The 14,232-nt window shown below is 47.3% G+C and overlaps 5 protein-coding genes across 9 annotated transcripts; 2 read left to right on the top strand and 3 right to left on the bottom strand.

Moving 5' to 3' along the window:
* Window positions 1-790: 790 nt before the first annotated feature.
* On the bottom strand, window positions 791-2,150 carry Lamtor5 (Late endosomal/lysosomal adaptor, MAPK and MTOR activator 5). Its single transcript, XM_020950528.2, has 4 exons — window positions 1,884-2,150; window positions 1,771-1,832; window positions 1,585-1,702; window positions 791-1,527 (listed from the first exon to the last, which is right to left on the bottom strand). The coding sequence occupies exons 1-4, from the start codon at window positions 2,066-2,068 to the stop codon at window positions 1,437-1,439; spliced, it is 456 nt and encodes a 151-aa protein (XP_020806187.2). The 5' UTR covers window positions 2,069-2,150; the 3' UTR covers window positions 791-1,436.
* A 153-nt stretch (window positions 2,151-2,303) lies between these two features.
* On the top strand, window positions 2,304-4,977 carry deltaCOP (coatomer subunit delta). Its single transcript, XM_020950487.2, has 8 exons — window positions 2,304-2,521; window positions 2,675-2,714; window positions 2,801-3,024; window positions 3,080-3,504; window positions 3,567-3,761; window positions 3,823-4,136; window positions 4,207-4,318; window positions 4,392-4,977. The coding sequence occupies exons 1-8, from the start codon at window positions 2,519-2,521 to the stop codon at window positions 4,687-4,689; spliced, it is 1,611 nt and encodes a 536-aa protein (XP_020806146.2). The 5' UTR covers window positions 2,304-2,518; the 3' UTR covers window positions 4,690-4,977.
* Window positions 4,978-6,229: 1,252 nt separating this feature from the next.
* Window positions 6,230-10,094, bottom strand: Gcna (Germ cell nuclear acidic peptidase). Of its 4 annotated transcripts, XM_086829343.1 has the most exons (7): window positions 10,058-10,094; window positions 9,878-9,973; window positions 8,410-9,823; window positions 7,999-8,352; window positions 7,293-7,908; window positions 6,974-7,231; window positions 6,230-6,912 (listed from the first exon to the last, which is right to left on the bottom strand). In XM_086829343.1, the coding sequence occupies exons 2-7, from the start codon at window positions 9,923-9,925 to the stop codon at window positions 6,591-6,593; spliced, it is 3,012 nt and encodes a 1,003-aa protein (XP_086685469.1). In that variant the 5' UTR covers window positions 9,926-9,973; window positions 10,058-10,094; the 3' UTR covers window positions 6,230-6,590. The 4 variants fall into 4 exon arrangements, with proteins under 4 accessions (XP_086685469.1, XP_086685468.1, XP_020806198.2 ...); XM_086829342.1 differs by having other exon boundaries at window positions 8,410-9,973; window positions 10,058-10,091; XM_020950539.2 differs by lacking the exon at window positions 10,058-10,094 and having other exon boundaries at window positions 9,878-10,053.
* A 233-nt stretch (window positions 10,095-10,327) lies between these two features.
* On the top strand, window positions 10,328-13,160 carry MED18 (mediator complex subunit 18). 2 transcript variants are annotated; one of them, XM_086829344.1, is made up of 4 exons: window positions 10,355-10,585; window positions 10,642-10,928; window positions 10,990-11,233; window positions 11,282-11,344. In XM_086829344.1, the coding sequence occupies exons 1-3, from the start codon at window positions 10,461-10,463 to the stop codon at window positions 11,229-11,231; spliced, it is 654 nt and encodes a 217-aa protein (XP_086685470.1). In that variant the 5' UTR covers window positions 10,355-10,460; the 3' UTR covers window positions 11,232-11,233; window positions 11,282-11,344. The 2 variants fall into 2 exon arrangements, with proteins under 2 accessions (XP_020806161.1, XP_086685470.1); XM_020950502.2 differs by having other exon boundaries at window positions 10,328-10,585; window positions 10,990-13,160.
* On the bottom strand, window positions 11,251-13,058 carry Pex5 (peroxisomal biogenesis factor 5). The gene has a single exon (XM_020950501.2). It carries the CDS (start codon window positions 13,056-13,058, stop codon window positions 11,394-11,396), a length of 1,665 nt encoding a protein of 554 aa, XP_020806160.2. The 3' UTR covers window positions 11,251-11,393.
* Window positions 13,161-14,232: the final 1,072 nt, after the last annotated feature.

The following is a 14,232-nucleotide window of genomic DNA, read 5'->3' on the forward strand; positions in this document are numbered from 1 at the left end:
TCGACGATTTTCCGCACTTTCCACGTTTTTCCGCGAACGTTTTCCGTTTGATTTTAACATTAACCGCTGCAGCGATCTGCATAGAGACCCTTTTCGTTTTCCCTTTTTGCTCCCCCGCTTCGGCCGAGGATAAAAGCAATAAGAAAATCGTTTTGTTTCACTCACACGCTTACGTTGGTGTTGCAGCAGATCTGCAATGGCTGCAAATGGCGAATAAGAAAACGAAGACACACAAAAAAATAGAAAAAAAAACCTTGCACATTCTCATTTGTTGCACTTGCACATTAAAAAAAAGCCACAATACAACAATTAGCCAGAATAATGCACTGATCTGGCCCATACACATACATACATACATTCACATCCATACGTACGTATGTATGTACGGTGGTTTGGTTTAGGAGCCAAAAAAAACACACGATTTGGGGCTGTTGCAGGCTTGCCCCCACTTCACCAACACTTCACTGCCGTGGCCCGACGATTTTCCGAACTATTGACACTTGTCACAGGTTTTTCCGTGGTAGTTTTACGTTGAAATTTAACTTTTACCGGAGCGGCGATCCGCACAGCGACCTTTTCGTTCTTTTTCCCGCCGTTTTTTGCTCTCCTTTTCGTCCGGACGAGGACGATTTTCGATAGCCGCCGTGAGAGGTCGCTTCGATAATAGAAGATGGCGATTGCTTAGGATTGTGGGCGAGAGGGGGGATACGGCGATGCCACTCTATAAAAACTTTTACTTTCGACTGATCCGGTATATATATACATTTTAAATAAAAGTAAACACAGCCACTACATATTATGCATGTTTATTTAAAGAACTAAGACTTTGATTTACATATTAACATAAGCTTTTAAACTGACTGCTGGTGGCGATGAAAGGCAGCTAAAACAGACACACCTCATCCTAGAGCTTGATACTTGAAACACAGAGATGCCCACAATTACGGGGGGGAATGACTTTGAGGACCTCTGGACCTTGCTCTCCACTGTGGCCTACAAATAAAAAAGGGCTCCTTTTAATGCCCAGGTAGGTGCCACAGGCATTTTGAGTACATTATTAATAATTAAGGACCTTAGAAACCACAACAGCCAAAGCAAAAGTCTTTGCTAATAGATAACAAATCGAATTCAAAGCCGAATCCTCAGTCTGATTCACATACTCCAATCGCTTACGGTCTATATATATATGTGCAAGTATAGTATATGGCGTTTGATCAACAGCAGTGCTTAATGCATATTGTTTAATGCTTAATGGCTACGCGAATCGTACAAAACGACAGACAAATGTAACAGCGAGCGAAGCTGGCGCATCGTGGAAGATATATGTATATATGTATATAAGTAGTATGTATATCCTGGATCTAAAGATGGATCCGCATCTGTACTTTGACTTATTTGGCCTGAGAGTAGCGCCTGGGAGGTCCCAGCTCCTCCTGTTAGTTACCGGTCGCTGTGGTCGCCGATTCAGCAGTTAGCTGCTTGAAGATCACCGCCGTGATTCTGCCATCGTTCCGGATGACACACCGCCTGCAAGGCTCATGATTAATAATTAATAAATTCATTATTATTACAAAATGCACAAACTTGTTGCCGCTGTACAGGCAAATGGTGGCCGGAACCGTGCTGTTCGGCTCCAGCTTAGCCACCTGCTGCGCAATGGCCATTCCAATGCCGGATACATTCGGATCGATGTCGCCCTTGGCTAAAGGAAAGGCAATTTGCTTAATATATATTCAGATATATATATATAATCCTTGGCAGAAGACTCACCGACCAGGCACAGACCCTGACGATTCGCCACCAGTGCTCCCACCGTGTCCGGCCGCGCAGAGCTGAAAATTAGAATAATTAGGCTATATTCTTGGCATTATTGACTTGCCTACATATCCGTCAACACCTCTTCCAGTTTGGTTTCCATGGTCGAAGCTGGTAATTCGCAAAATTCACTTAAGTCGAACGGAAAACAAAGCAAAAAACCAAAACAATGATATTCGATGAGGGACCAGTGTGACCGTTCGATATAAGTGACAAAAATACCAAATAAAGAGCAAAAATACCACGAATACATCGATAAATCGATGTTTTTTGTTAGCGAATATCGGAATGTTTTAGCTATAGCTTGTTTTTTACATTTATCAATATAAATCAATAAACTGCATATCAATTGCAATAAAAATGAATGTATAAATAGTAGTAATATTTGATTATACAACGGAAGCCTGAAAGCTTTTGAATCTTACGGCTTTGATGCCGACTTTCTTCCCAGTTGTTAGCTATTTTCCAGCTGCCAGCCCGCCAAAAGCAGCTACTTGCTAGCGAAAAGTTGGCAGCACTGGCAACCAGGGAAGGCCGCACCGTAAACATCGCCAGAACCGAACACGTCAGCTACGATTGATTAACAAAAAAACGGTTTGTTTGTGATAGCGCCCCCCGCAAATCCGATTGATCTGCTGCAGCCTCCGTCCGCGTACGCATCCGCATCCGCCAAGTATTTCCGTGGACCCAACGCTGCTCCAAAATGGTAAGAAAGCGGTAGACCTACGGCACACACACACACACCGCGACACGGACACCGCGACACGCACACACCTACACGTCGGCTAATCGGAAATTGCAAAATATTACTAAACGAAATCGTATCACCTCCCGCTCTCCCCCTCCCCACCCGTGACAGGTACTCATCGCTGCGGCAGTCTGCACGAAGAATGGCAAAGGTAAGTGAAATGCATAAAGATCCTTGGTAGGAGAAAGATCCACTAACTCACACACACAAACACACACGCACTCTGTTTCCTCGTAGTGATTCTGTCACGTCAATTCGTGGAGATGACGAAGGCACGCATCGAGGGACTGCTGGCCGCCTTTCCCAAGCTGATGACCGCCGGCAAGCAGCACACGTACGTGGAGACGGACTCGGTGCGCTATGTCTACCAGCCGATGGAGAAGCTCTACATGCTGCTAATCACCACAAAGGCCAGCAACATACTGGAGGATCTGGAGACGCTGCGCTTGTTCTCGAAAGTGGTGAGTACAGCTAGGAGCCGAGAAAGAGCACCTCAGTATCATATCTCTGCCGCAGATCCCCGAGTATAGCCACTCGCTGGACGAGAAGGAAATTGTGGAGAATGCCTTCAACTTGATCTTTGCCTTCGATGAGATCGTGGCACTGGGCTACCGGGAGAGCGTTAATCTGGCCCAGATCAAGACCTTTGTGGAGATGGACTCGCACGAGGAGAAGGTCTACCAGGCGGTGCGGCAGACACAGGAGCGCGAGGCACGCCAGAAGATGCGCGAAAAGGCCAAGGAGCTGCAGCGCCAGCGCATGGAGGCCAGCAAACGTGGCGGTCCCTCACTGGGCGGTCGCAGCGGCGGCTTCAGTGCCGATAGCTTTGGCAGCAGTGGCATTAGCAGCAGCTCTGGCGGTGGCGTCGGCGGCGGCTCCAGTGGCGGCATGGGAGGCATCACCTCCATTGACTTGGACAGCTCCAAGTCCAAGGTGGCCCCGTAAGTGAAGCCTTTCTCCTGATCCTGTTTCTCTGTCACTGTAATCTTTGGTATCTTTTTAGGAAACCAACTTCGCGCAATGCCCTCAAGCTGGGTGGCAAGTCCAAGGATGTGGACAGCTTTGTGGATCAGCTGAAGAGCGAGGGCGAGAAGATAGCCAATCTGGCACCGGCAGCTCCGGCTGGAAGCTCCAGTGCTGCGGCCAGCGCCAGTGCAGCAGCAGCCAAGGCCATCTCGGCGGATATACACAGGGAGAGGTAAGTTTCTAAGCTTTCCCCAAGGCTTGTGGCATATAATTGATTGGTTTCCTGCCTTTAGTGTACATCTGAAGATTGAGGATAAGCTGGTGGTTCGCCTGGGACGCGATGGCGGCGTCCAGCAATTCGAGAACTCTGGCCTGCTCACGCTGCGCATCACGGACGATTCATATGGCCGAATCTTCCTGAAACTCTCACCGAACCACACACAGGGCCTGCAGCTGCAGACTCATCCCAATGTGGACAAGGAGCTCTTCAAGTCGAGGAACACGATTGGTCTGAAGAATCTGGGCAAGCCGTTCCCCCTCAACACCGATGTGGGTGTGCTCAAATGGCGCTTTGTCTCGCAGGATGAGTCGGCCATTCCACTGACCAGTAAGTCTCCGGGTTTGCCGCTCTCTCCCGCTGGTGTAGTTGACATCATTACGTCTCGCTCTTTTTCCAGTCAACTGCTGGCCGTCGGACAATGGCGAAGGTGGCTGCGATGTGAATATTGAGTATGAACTGGAGGCTCAGCAGCTGGAGCTGCAGGATGTGGCCATTGTCATACCCTTGCCGTGAGTGCAGATCCTCGATCAGGATCGGGATATCACTATGTTATAGATGCTTATGCTACGCCCTTTTTTGCAGAATGAATGTCCAGCCATCGGTGGCCGAATATGATGGCACCTACAACTATGATTCGCGCAAGCATGTCCTCCAATGGCACATTCCCATCATTGATGCCGCCAACAAGTCCGGTTCCATGGAGTTTAGCTGCAGTGCCTCCATACCTGGAGACTTCTTCCCATTGCAGGTGTCGTTTGTGTCAAAGACACCGTATGCCGGCATTGCCGCCGAGGATGTGGTGCAGGTGGACAACGAGGCGGCGGGGGTCAAGTATTCGTGCGAATCGATACTGTTTGTGGAGAAGTACGAGATCGTGTAGGTGGGGTCACCACAGCCATGGCCGCCACCCCCTCCCCTAGAGTAGTACATAAATAATTCATATACATATATAACACTAGAAATCCATATGTTCTTTTTCTAAGATTCTGTCTCTGCCTGCTGTCTGCGAAACCTGTTAAAGATTATTTTTACACGAGGCAAAATTATTCCAAATGAGAGAGGTTTATCATCGAAAGAAAAACTATTAAATAAAACTTATTTTGTGCACTCCCAGGCGCTGCGTCTAACGGTATATATATTAATATTAAATAAATGAATTGAAAGGCAACATTTGTTTTAGTTTTTTTTTTTGGTAAATATTAAAGGCTCTGCTGATACCCCGTTATCGTTAAATGGATTGTTTTTTATGCAAAATGCTATGAATAAACTATGTATACTATATTTGTATGCTTATGTCCACATATTTAAGGGGTTTGTGTTTTAATTAATTAATTATAGTTCCTCTCAAATACAATTTTCTACTGATAAAGCTTAAAGAACATTGGGTGTTTCTGGTATAGAATGTATTATTCTAATTAACTTAGTTTATTTTTTAAAATTGGTGTTATCTTAAAAACTATAAATAATTTCCAAAATTAGGTTTCACTTCATTTCATTCTATTTAAAGGTTTATATAATTTATTTTGAATTTTGTATATCCCTTGCTGGGTATTTTAATATCAGTCAGAAGCTTGTAACTCTTGAAGGAGGCATTTTCGACCCTATGAAGCATATATATTTTTGATCAGCATTAAAAGGCGAATCGATCTAGCCATGTCTGGAGCAAAACTATTTTTTTGATTTTTTTCCCCAAATTTTATCATTAAATTTGATATTGTTAAGCATGTAAAATTTGACAAAATTTTAAATTGAATAAATTGTAAAACTTAATATGCAGATTTTTTAACCCTATAAAAACTAGCACAGAACAGCTTTCCGAATTAAAATAAATGCATTTTTGGCTTAGTTATGCATTTTTTTAACTTTGATTTATCATAAATTGTCATATAAAATTATTGGTAAATTTCGGGACAGGAATAGTATATAATTTTCAGTCAGAAGCTTGTAACTCATGAAGGAGGCATTTCCAACCCTATATATCATATATATTCTTGATCAGTATTAAAAGGCGAATCGATCTAGCCATGTCTGGAGAAAAACTATTTTTTTGATTTTTTTTCCCCAAATTTTATCATTAAATTTGATATAGTTAAGAATGTAAAATTTGACAAAATTTTAAATTGCGTAAATTATAAAACTTAATATGCAGATCTTTAAACCTTATAAAAACTAGCACAGAACAGCTTTCCGATTTGAAATTAAAGCCTTTTTGGCTGAGTTATGATATTTCAAAATCATTGATTTGGCCTAAAAATGATATTTTTTAACTATATAGATTTAAAATCACTATAATGGGTCACTTAAAGGTCTATATGAAGGCCAAATAGAGAATGATTATTTAAAACTCACATCTATTTTAATTTGACATTAAAATACAAATTAATTAAAAATAAAATACTTGCAAAAATCGAAAAAACTCATTTACTCCATTGTTTTTTAATTTCAAAATCATCATTATCATATTTACATTTTAAACTCCCATATAATGGTTCCTTAAGTAACTTATTTAAAGAATTTGTGGTTTAATTATGATAGATTACAAATTTGGTCCCCTAATCCTATCCAAAACTGCAAAGGGTATAAACTTTGTCTTTTAAAATATAAAATAAACAAATTTCCTTCTTTTGAAGTCCCAAAAAATAAACTTGGTTTCTTCACTAAGAAAACTGAGAAAAGAAACGACAGAAAAACGGGAAATATAAAATAAATTTATATATAGATAGAATTTATGTTTGTTGGTATTGCCAAATAACTAAGCTTCTCTCTTTCTCTAGTGTCCAGCTAGTCGTCCAGTGTGAGTGTCTCCACATGGCTGGCGATCGACGCCGCCGCCGTTGCGGCCTCCTTTGCCGGCTGATCCCCCTCCTTCTGCTTGGCATACTCCACGCTGAGGAGACGCATCACCTGGGCGGCTGTCAAGTGCTCCTGCTTGAACTTCTTGAAGTTCTCCTTGACAAACTTGGCGAAACCCTTAGCCTGGCCCGCCGGCGTGGACACTGTATTGCCCTGTTTGTCCTTCTTGTTCAGCAGGAGTGTGATGGGGCCGCGGCAGCGACGACAGCGCAGGTTCTCCACCTTTCGCGAGCGGGAGTGGGCATGAGAGCTGCAAGAGAGGAAGACAGAGATGTTAGCAGGGATCTCTCCAGTTGAGCTAGACCACTCACGATGTGTTGCAGCTCATACACTTGTAGGTGTACTTGAACTCGATGCTGTAGTTGTGGCACACCTTGATGGGCGGCAGGTCTGGGAGCTTGTCATTGGCCCGCTTGGCCCACATCTTCCAAACCCGTCCATGGCCGCCCTCGCCGTTGAATATCCAGGCGGCGGCATGGCACAGCTCGTGGATGAGGGTACAGCGCAGACGATCGGCCGTGGTTAACACCTTGACGCTCAGCTCAACGACGCTGCTACGCTGATTGTTTCTGTAAGAATCAGTTGGAGGATTATCTGTACAATTTGATAGTCTAGAATATGGGTACCCACTTGCGCTTATTCATGCATCGTCCGGCAGTGTTGCGCAGCAGCTTCGACCAGGTGAGCTCAACATCCAGGTCATTGTTAAAGACCTGGGTGTTGAACATCTTGTAGAGATGCTGCGCCAGCAGCTCCTTGTTCTTGGCAAAGTTCTCCCGATAAAAGTAAGCCTCATTGTCTGCGTCTTCTCGGCTTACTTGGCTTTCGAGGGATTTAAGGAAGCTGCATTTGCCGCGAGGTTCGACCTGGACAGGCTGCACTGTCTTCTTTTTCCTGGCTGTAGACTTGGGCGGCGGCGCTGTTTGCGGCGTTGTCAGTTTCGTGAAAATGGGAGTTCCCTTGGGCGTCTCCGGCTCTATGCCCAGATTTCTTTTCACCTCCTGTAAACGCTTGTAGACCGGCGTGCCCGGCAAATAATCGTTCTCCAGTTCGTCCAACATGTCCAGATCTAAAGCCTTGTCCACAATTTCACGGGCCTCGTTGTCATCCTCGTAACCAGCGTTTGGTGTGAATAGCTGGCGTCGTGTGGTGGCCTGTGGCGGAGGAGGCGTGGCTGGGAGTTTGGCCTTAGTGGTGGCACGGCAGGATCGCAGAATGTCGTCCAGGCGCCGGTGAAGTTTTGGTGCTGTAAGTAAAAACAGACATTCAAGTATATTCCAAGATTTAAAAGTGACAGTTGACAGTTGACAGTTAACAGTTGACAGTTTAATCTTACACTGGGAATCCTCGTCATCTGGATTGCTAATCACTTCCACCTCATCCTTGGTCAAGTCCAGGTAGGTCAAGTCTTTACCCTTCTTCGGCCTGCTCTTGATGCCTGAATCACTGGAGCTATCGCTGCTAGACTCACTGCCACTGAGTGTGGCATCCGCATCCTCATCATCAGAGGCATCAGTGCCGCTCTCCGAGTCTATGAGCGCCCGCCAGCGATCCTCGTCCACATGGTTGGTGCGCGGACGTTGCGGTCTTGGTCGCCGCTCGGATTGGACGGCTCGGGCAGGTGGTGGCGGCGGCGGCGGCAGGTGAGTGGAGTTCAGGGGCGTCTGATTTGTGCGCAAGGCTCGAGTAACTGGGGGATAAGAAGGTTAATTTAAAGAGGAGAAGATGATAATGAAGAGCTTCTTACATATGCTAAAGTCGCCTAGGACACTCTCATCCACTGGCTTTGGCCGCACCGGCTGCCTCTTCTTCTTGGTGGTGGTGGCCGCAGCCGGTGGCGCTGCCATGTTCCTGGGCTTTAGAGGCGCCGTCTTGCCGCCACTGCCGCTGGAGCGCTTCAAGGTGCGGATCACGTCCGGTGTTTGCCAGGCTTTTCCATAAAGCTGGTTGAGCAGCTTTTCGGCTTGCGTTAGGAACTGTTCGTCCTCGGAGGCATCGCCTGTGGAGAGCATGGACTTTTGATGCTTCTGCGGCTCGAGCGCCTGCTCCTCCACATCCACTAGCTCGGAGCTAATCTTCTGCTGCACCTCCTCAGCCACCTGCTCCTCCTGCTCCTCTCCAGAACTCGAGTGCATGGTGGGAATGCTGATCTTGATGTTGATCTTGGCCGAGATATTGATGCTGCTCACTTGTACCGATGGTGCTTCATAGTCATAGTCGCCTGAGGAGGAGGAGGAGCCGGAACTAGGTCTCGGTGGTGTGGCTTCGCCTTCGCTGCAAGTTTCCGGTATCTCAATGGACTCCTCTGGTATAGGCTCATCCTCCTCCTGCAGCGTCGAGTTGTGCGTGTCGTCATGGGAACACATGGTATTCAGTTCGGTATCATTGCTGGCCAGCCGCTGGCTGATACTCTTGACCTCGGGGCTCTCCGGATCCAGAGAGCTCAATGTGTTGGCCTCGGTGGCATCATCCGCCAGCCGCTTGCTACTGTCCATGTCCAGGACTGTGTCATCATCCGCCAGTCGCTTGCTGCTGTCAATTGGGCGCGGTCTCGATTCCGCTGGCTGCCAATCCTCGTCCGTGTTGGGCGTTGTCATGGATTCTGTGTCGGCTATGGCTATCTGAGATCGTCGTCTTGCGGAGGATGAGCAGGAAAGGGATGATGGGGGTGTGTGATCACCGCCATGACGCTCCACATCACGCAGAAAAGCCTCAATGCGCTGCACTTTGTCACTGGTGAGCATCGACTGCGGCGCCTGTTCTGGCTCTCGTTCGCTTACAGCCATGCTGTCGGGCTCGGGATCGGGCTGCTCCTGGGCCTCGTCCTCGCTGGTATCGGATATGGTGATGCAGGAGGCGTCGTCGTCATCGGATGAGGCGTCAACATCCTCTTCCGTTGTGGAGGAAATACAAATGGAGACCTGCTGGGGCTGCTGCTGCTCCTTGGACTGCACTGTCAGGTGGCTTATGCTGGCGGAGAGTCGCTCCACATCGACGTCTGTATTCTGTTGGCTGCAGCCATCGGCGCTCAGCTGCAGGGCTTCCATATAGTCGGAGCCATCCAATTGCTCCGTCTCCAAATTGTCGCGCATTGCAACTGCTTGCTGGGGTAGCTGCTCCTCTGGCTGTGGCTCCCGATCTCTACGCTGCTCTTGTCGTTTCTTGTGGGAGGATAGCGTCAGTTTTGAGAATTTCTCATTCAAGGGCACTGTTACTTGGCTCGGATCGACCGCCCGGAACAGTTTATACTTATGATCGGCCATCTTGGTGGCGTCGTTGGCTTCCTAACGGTGAACTCCGGTCGGATTATGCTTTAAGCGCATTCGCCAATTGCCCAAAAATGGAAACAACAAACAAACAGTTAGAATCTTTGAAATACAAAAACAAATACGAACCGAGTGCGCGTCTTTAGCAGGGTTGCATCGGCGCCTATCGTTATCGGGAGTTGAGTGCTAGCCAGGATCAGAGTCCTGTTGGCTGGAAAACAGCCAAATTATATATTAGAGAATATATAAACATATACAACTTAATATTCGGAATATTTCGCATCATTGGAAGGGAAAGGAATGTTCTATTTTATCAAGCTTAAATATTTTTGAATTGCAAACAAGACGTTATTATAATCAGTAAATTGTTTATGTATAGCTAGAAAAATAGCTAGATTTACCACTAGCCAAGGTGACCGTATTTCACCGCTATTCGGACAACACTGACCGCAAACATAAACAAAAGAGAAGACAAATATTGTGCCGGCCCAATAAACTTTAGTTTTACATTGTTTTAGATCATATTTAAGCCATGGCCAGCGTTTCGTCGGCCCGCGAGTCCCTCTCCCATGCACTGAACAACCGCTTCCTGCCCAATCTCGAGTACTTGCTGCAGGGCTCCATTCTAGACTCGGCCGTGGAACACTTGATGCATAGGTGAGTACAAACGTCGTATTAGAACCCCAAACTAATAATTTAACACAAATCCATAGATTAAAAGGCCTGTGCGACAATGTGGACACCTCACCGGAGACCTTCCACGACCTGGAGGTGTGCATGAGCCTGCGCCAGCCCAACTCCAATCAGCCGCTGTTGTTGAGGGTGCGACGCGCTCTCGGCCGAGACGCTCCCTTCCAGATGCGCTACCTGGGCAATCCAGAGGTGGACCAGCGGCGACCCACACTGGTGCGCAGCTGCATGGACTGTGCCTGCACCAATGGCATACTGGAGTTTCTCACAGAGATGGGCTTTCGGCTGGAGTTCGAGTACATAGCAAAGGGTGGGTTATAGAGACCATCTTTGGAGGCTTTTAACTAAAAGATATTTGTATTATCCCGCAGGCTACATGTTCCGTAAGGGCCGCATGAAGATCACCGTGTCCAAGCTAATCAAAATCGTGCCCGGCAAGCAACAGGATATGGCCAATGAGCCCATCTCGCAGAGTTACATCGTGGAGCTGTCGGTGGTGGCGCCCACGGGGCAGGAGAATGTCGGCGAGGAGATGCGTGTGTTTGCGGAGCAGTTGAAGCCGCTGGTGCAGCTCGAGAAGATCGATTACAAGCGACTGGGCGGCATGCCGTAGACGTAATTAATAAAGGTACTTTAGATAATCATTAATTTATTCTCATACAGATAAGGAATGGATGCCTTCCTGCCCCCCAACAGGACAGAATCAATAGAAAAATATACAACATGGAGGGGAAACGCGAAACTGGGGGACGGACATGCATATAACAAGTTTAGACTAATCGTTGAAGGCCTCGTTGAGCGCAGCCAGATTGCGATCGGCAACATGTCCCTGCAGATCGCTGCGTCCCATCAGCGAGATGACCATCTTGACGGTGCTCCATATCGATTCAGACATCTGATTCTGTCCCGTGCTGGCCGCCGCCGGAAGCTCCCTGGCGGCATTCGTGTGCGCCTGCATGGTGAGCGCCGTAAGCAAATGCTCCACCGCCTCCTTGTACGCCTTGAGGTTCATGCAGCAAACACCGACGTTGTAGCGCACTCGTATGAACCCGGGCTGAAGCTGCAGGGCATGCTGATAGGCCTCCACCGCCTCCACGGATCGGGAACCGTTGGCCAAGCTGGCGCCTAAACGATTCCAAGTCTTGGCATTCTGCGGATCCACCTGTAGGGCCGAGTTGTAACAATCCACCGCCTTGTCAAACTCCCCGGAGAGATTGTACAACACGCCGAGGGCCTCCTGGACATCGGCATCCACCTCCGAGGGATGCTGCCGCACTGCCTCCAAGTATATTTGCTGCAAATCGCGCAGCTTGCTCGGTCCAATTAGCGACGAGGCCAGCGAAGTGCCCTCCGCCTGCAGCTCCGGATGCATGGCCACAAGGTGCTGATACTTGGGATGCACCGCCAGCCAGCTGCACAGCATGCGTACCGCATTGTTCTGGAGTCCCTCGTTCGTGTAGCAGACGGCCAGGGCCATCAGAACTTCACGGTTCTCCGGCTGTAGGTCATGCGCCCGCTTCAGGGCCGCTATCCCCTGCGGATCCATCTCATTCTCGGCCTGCGAGGTGCCCAGCAGCTGCCATACCTCGGCCCGTTCCGGTTCCTTTTTGGCGGCCACCTCGAAGCAGAGAACGGCACTGGGTATATCACCCTTGGCAAGGTATTCCTTTCCCTTCTCAAAGGCGTTCTCCAGCTCCGCCATGGGATTCTCCTCGGCGAACTCGTACTCCTTGTACGCATCTAGGTTGTCGTTGAATTCGGAGAGCCACGGATGCTCGTTCTCCTCGGCCAACTTCTGCCATTCGTCCTGCAGGCGCTGCCAGAACTTCTCATTGAAGTTCGCCGCCGTCTGCTCCTTCTGCTCGGCGCTGCGCTGGTAGTCAGTGATCCAATCGTCCAGGGATTCACCCTTGGGCGCCGCTGGCAGATTGTCCGTAATGATCGTCTCCATGTTGGAGTCAAAGAACGGATCCTGCTGTTGATGGGAGGTGCTGGGCCCCGCCGTGATGGCCATGTACGGCGGTCGGAAGTTCTGGCTGCGAATCAGTGGCTCATCGAAGAACTCCTGGGCATGCTGGAATTCCTGCTCCTGAGCCTGCATGTGTATCATCTTGTTGGGCAACGCAGGTGCCAGGCCCCGTTGAAAGTCCTGGCCCCACTGCTCGGCCTGCTGCTGGTGCATCTGCTGGGGATGCATCCCCTGGATGTTAATGTCCCGCATCTCCTGCAGCAGTGTGTCCATTTGGAAGGATTGCGGCGGTGCAGAGACCTGGCCCAGGAACTCGTTGATTAGCTGCTCCTCGGGACGGGCCCCCCGCTCGAATTGGCGCTGCACGAAGCCCTCATCCTTGTGGGCAACATCGCGGGTGAACTGGCCGCCCAGCTGCATCAGCGGATTCACGCCGCCGCAATCCCCCTCGACCAGCGGGCGGAACGACATGGTGTGTTCGGGTGTGCAGTGTACAGGTGGATCCTACGTAACTGTTGACGGGAGGCCACAACGATAAGGAAAGTAAACTAAAGTCCACAACAAAGGTCAAAATGTCCAAAAACAACAATGAAACCGCGGAGTGTGCCCGTTTTTTGTTTATTACGCGGTCACACTTGATTGCATGCTATCGATAGTGTTATCGATCGTCCATCGGGCAATCGTTGCGGACATACTAATTAGGGCTGTTGGATATTTTAAGAAATATCGTATCGCTGATTCTTGTTGTATAAAAAAATATATAATAATACTATAAAATATAAGTTTAAATTATCGGAATATTGATATTTTGATATATTTTCAACAACCCTAATCAAAATACTTGCTGCATAAGTTACCCAAATGGTCAATTTGCGATAGTCTTGCACGCACATTGTATATTTATGTAAAACCTTCTGCACTTTTTCTTTGCAATGATGGTAACTTAAGGAAAAGAGCGGAAAAAAGAGCAAATACGTTTAAAATAAAATACAGAATTCCCCCAATTTCGAAACAATAGATTAAATAATGTGAAAATATCAGTTTAGGGACCAAGAACCTGTACAACGCGAGTATATCTCCCAATACTTTACATTTTAATATAGAGGTTAACGTGTGAAAGTCACGATTATATAAAATGAATTGTTTTATTAGATGTTCTTCTATTTTAATTGTCTATTGTTTAATTTATAACAATATCGAAAGTTTAAACTGCCATGGCAAACTAGTTATCACAGACCGTTTTCTTCTTTGTCAAATTGGGTTCTTTGTAAGATGTAAGATGTAAAATGTTAAATAACAGCTTCGAAATTCAGAGTGACCAAAATAAAATATCGCAAATATCTGTAAGCGCGTAAAAATGTTTTCTAGACATGTATGGTGTAAAATGTTTAATAACAGCTTCGGCATTCAGAATGACCAGAAACCAAATATCAGCAAATACAACAACTATATTTATTGATTTAATGTGATTTTGATATATTTTCGACAACCTAAAAACGACCGACACCCGACAGCATCCGATAGCGAGTTCTCTTAATTTACATCCAACGGACAGCACCCGAGTGAGAATCTTACATTTTACATGAGAATTCGACACCATGTATCTGTAAACATGTAAAATGGTTATCAAGGCACGTAAGTTGTA

This window comes from Drosophila serrata, unplaced genomic scaffold, assembly GCF_035046125.1.
Source record: "Drosophila serrata isolate PLE 108 unplaced genomic scaffold, ASM3504612v1 contig_190, whole genome shotgun sequence".
NCBI classification, from domain to species: Eukaryota; Metazoa; Arthropoda; class Insecta; order Diptera; family Drosophilidae; genus Drosophila; species Drosophila serrata.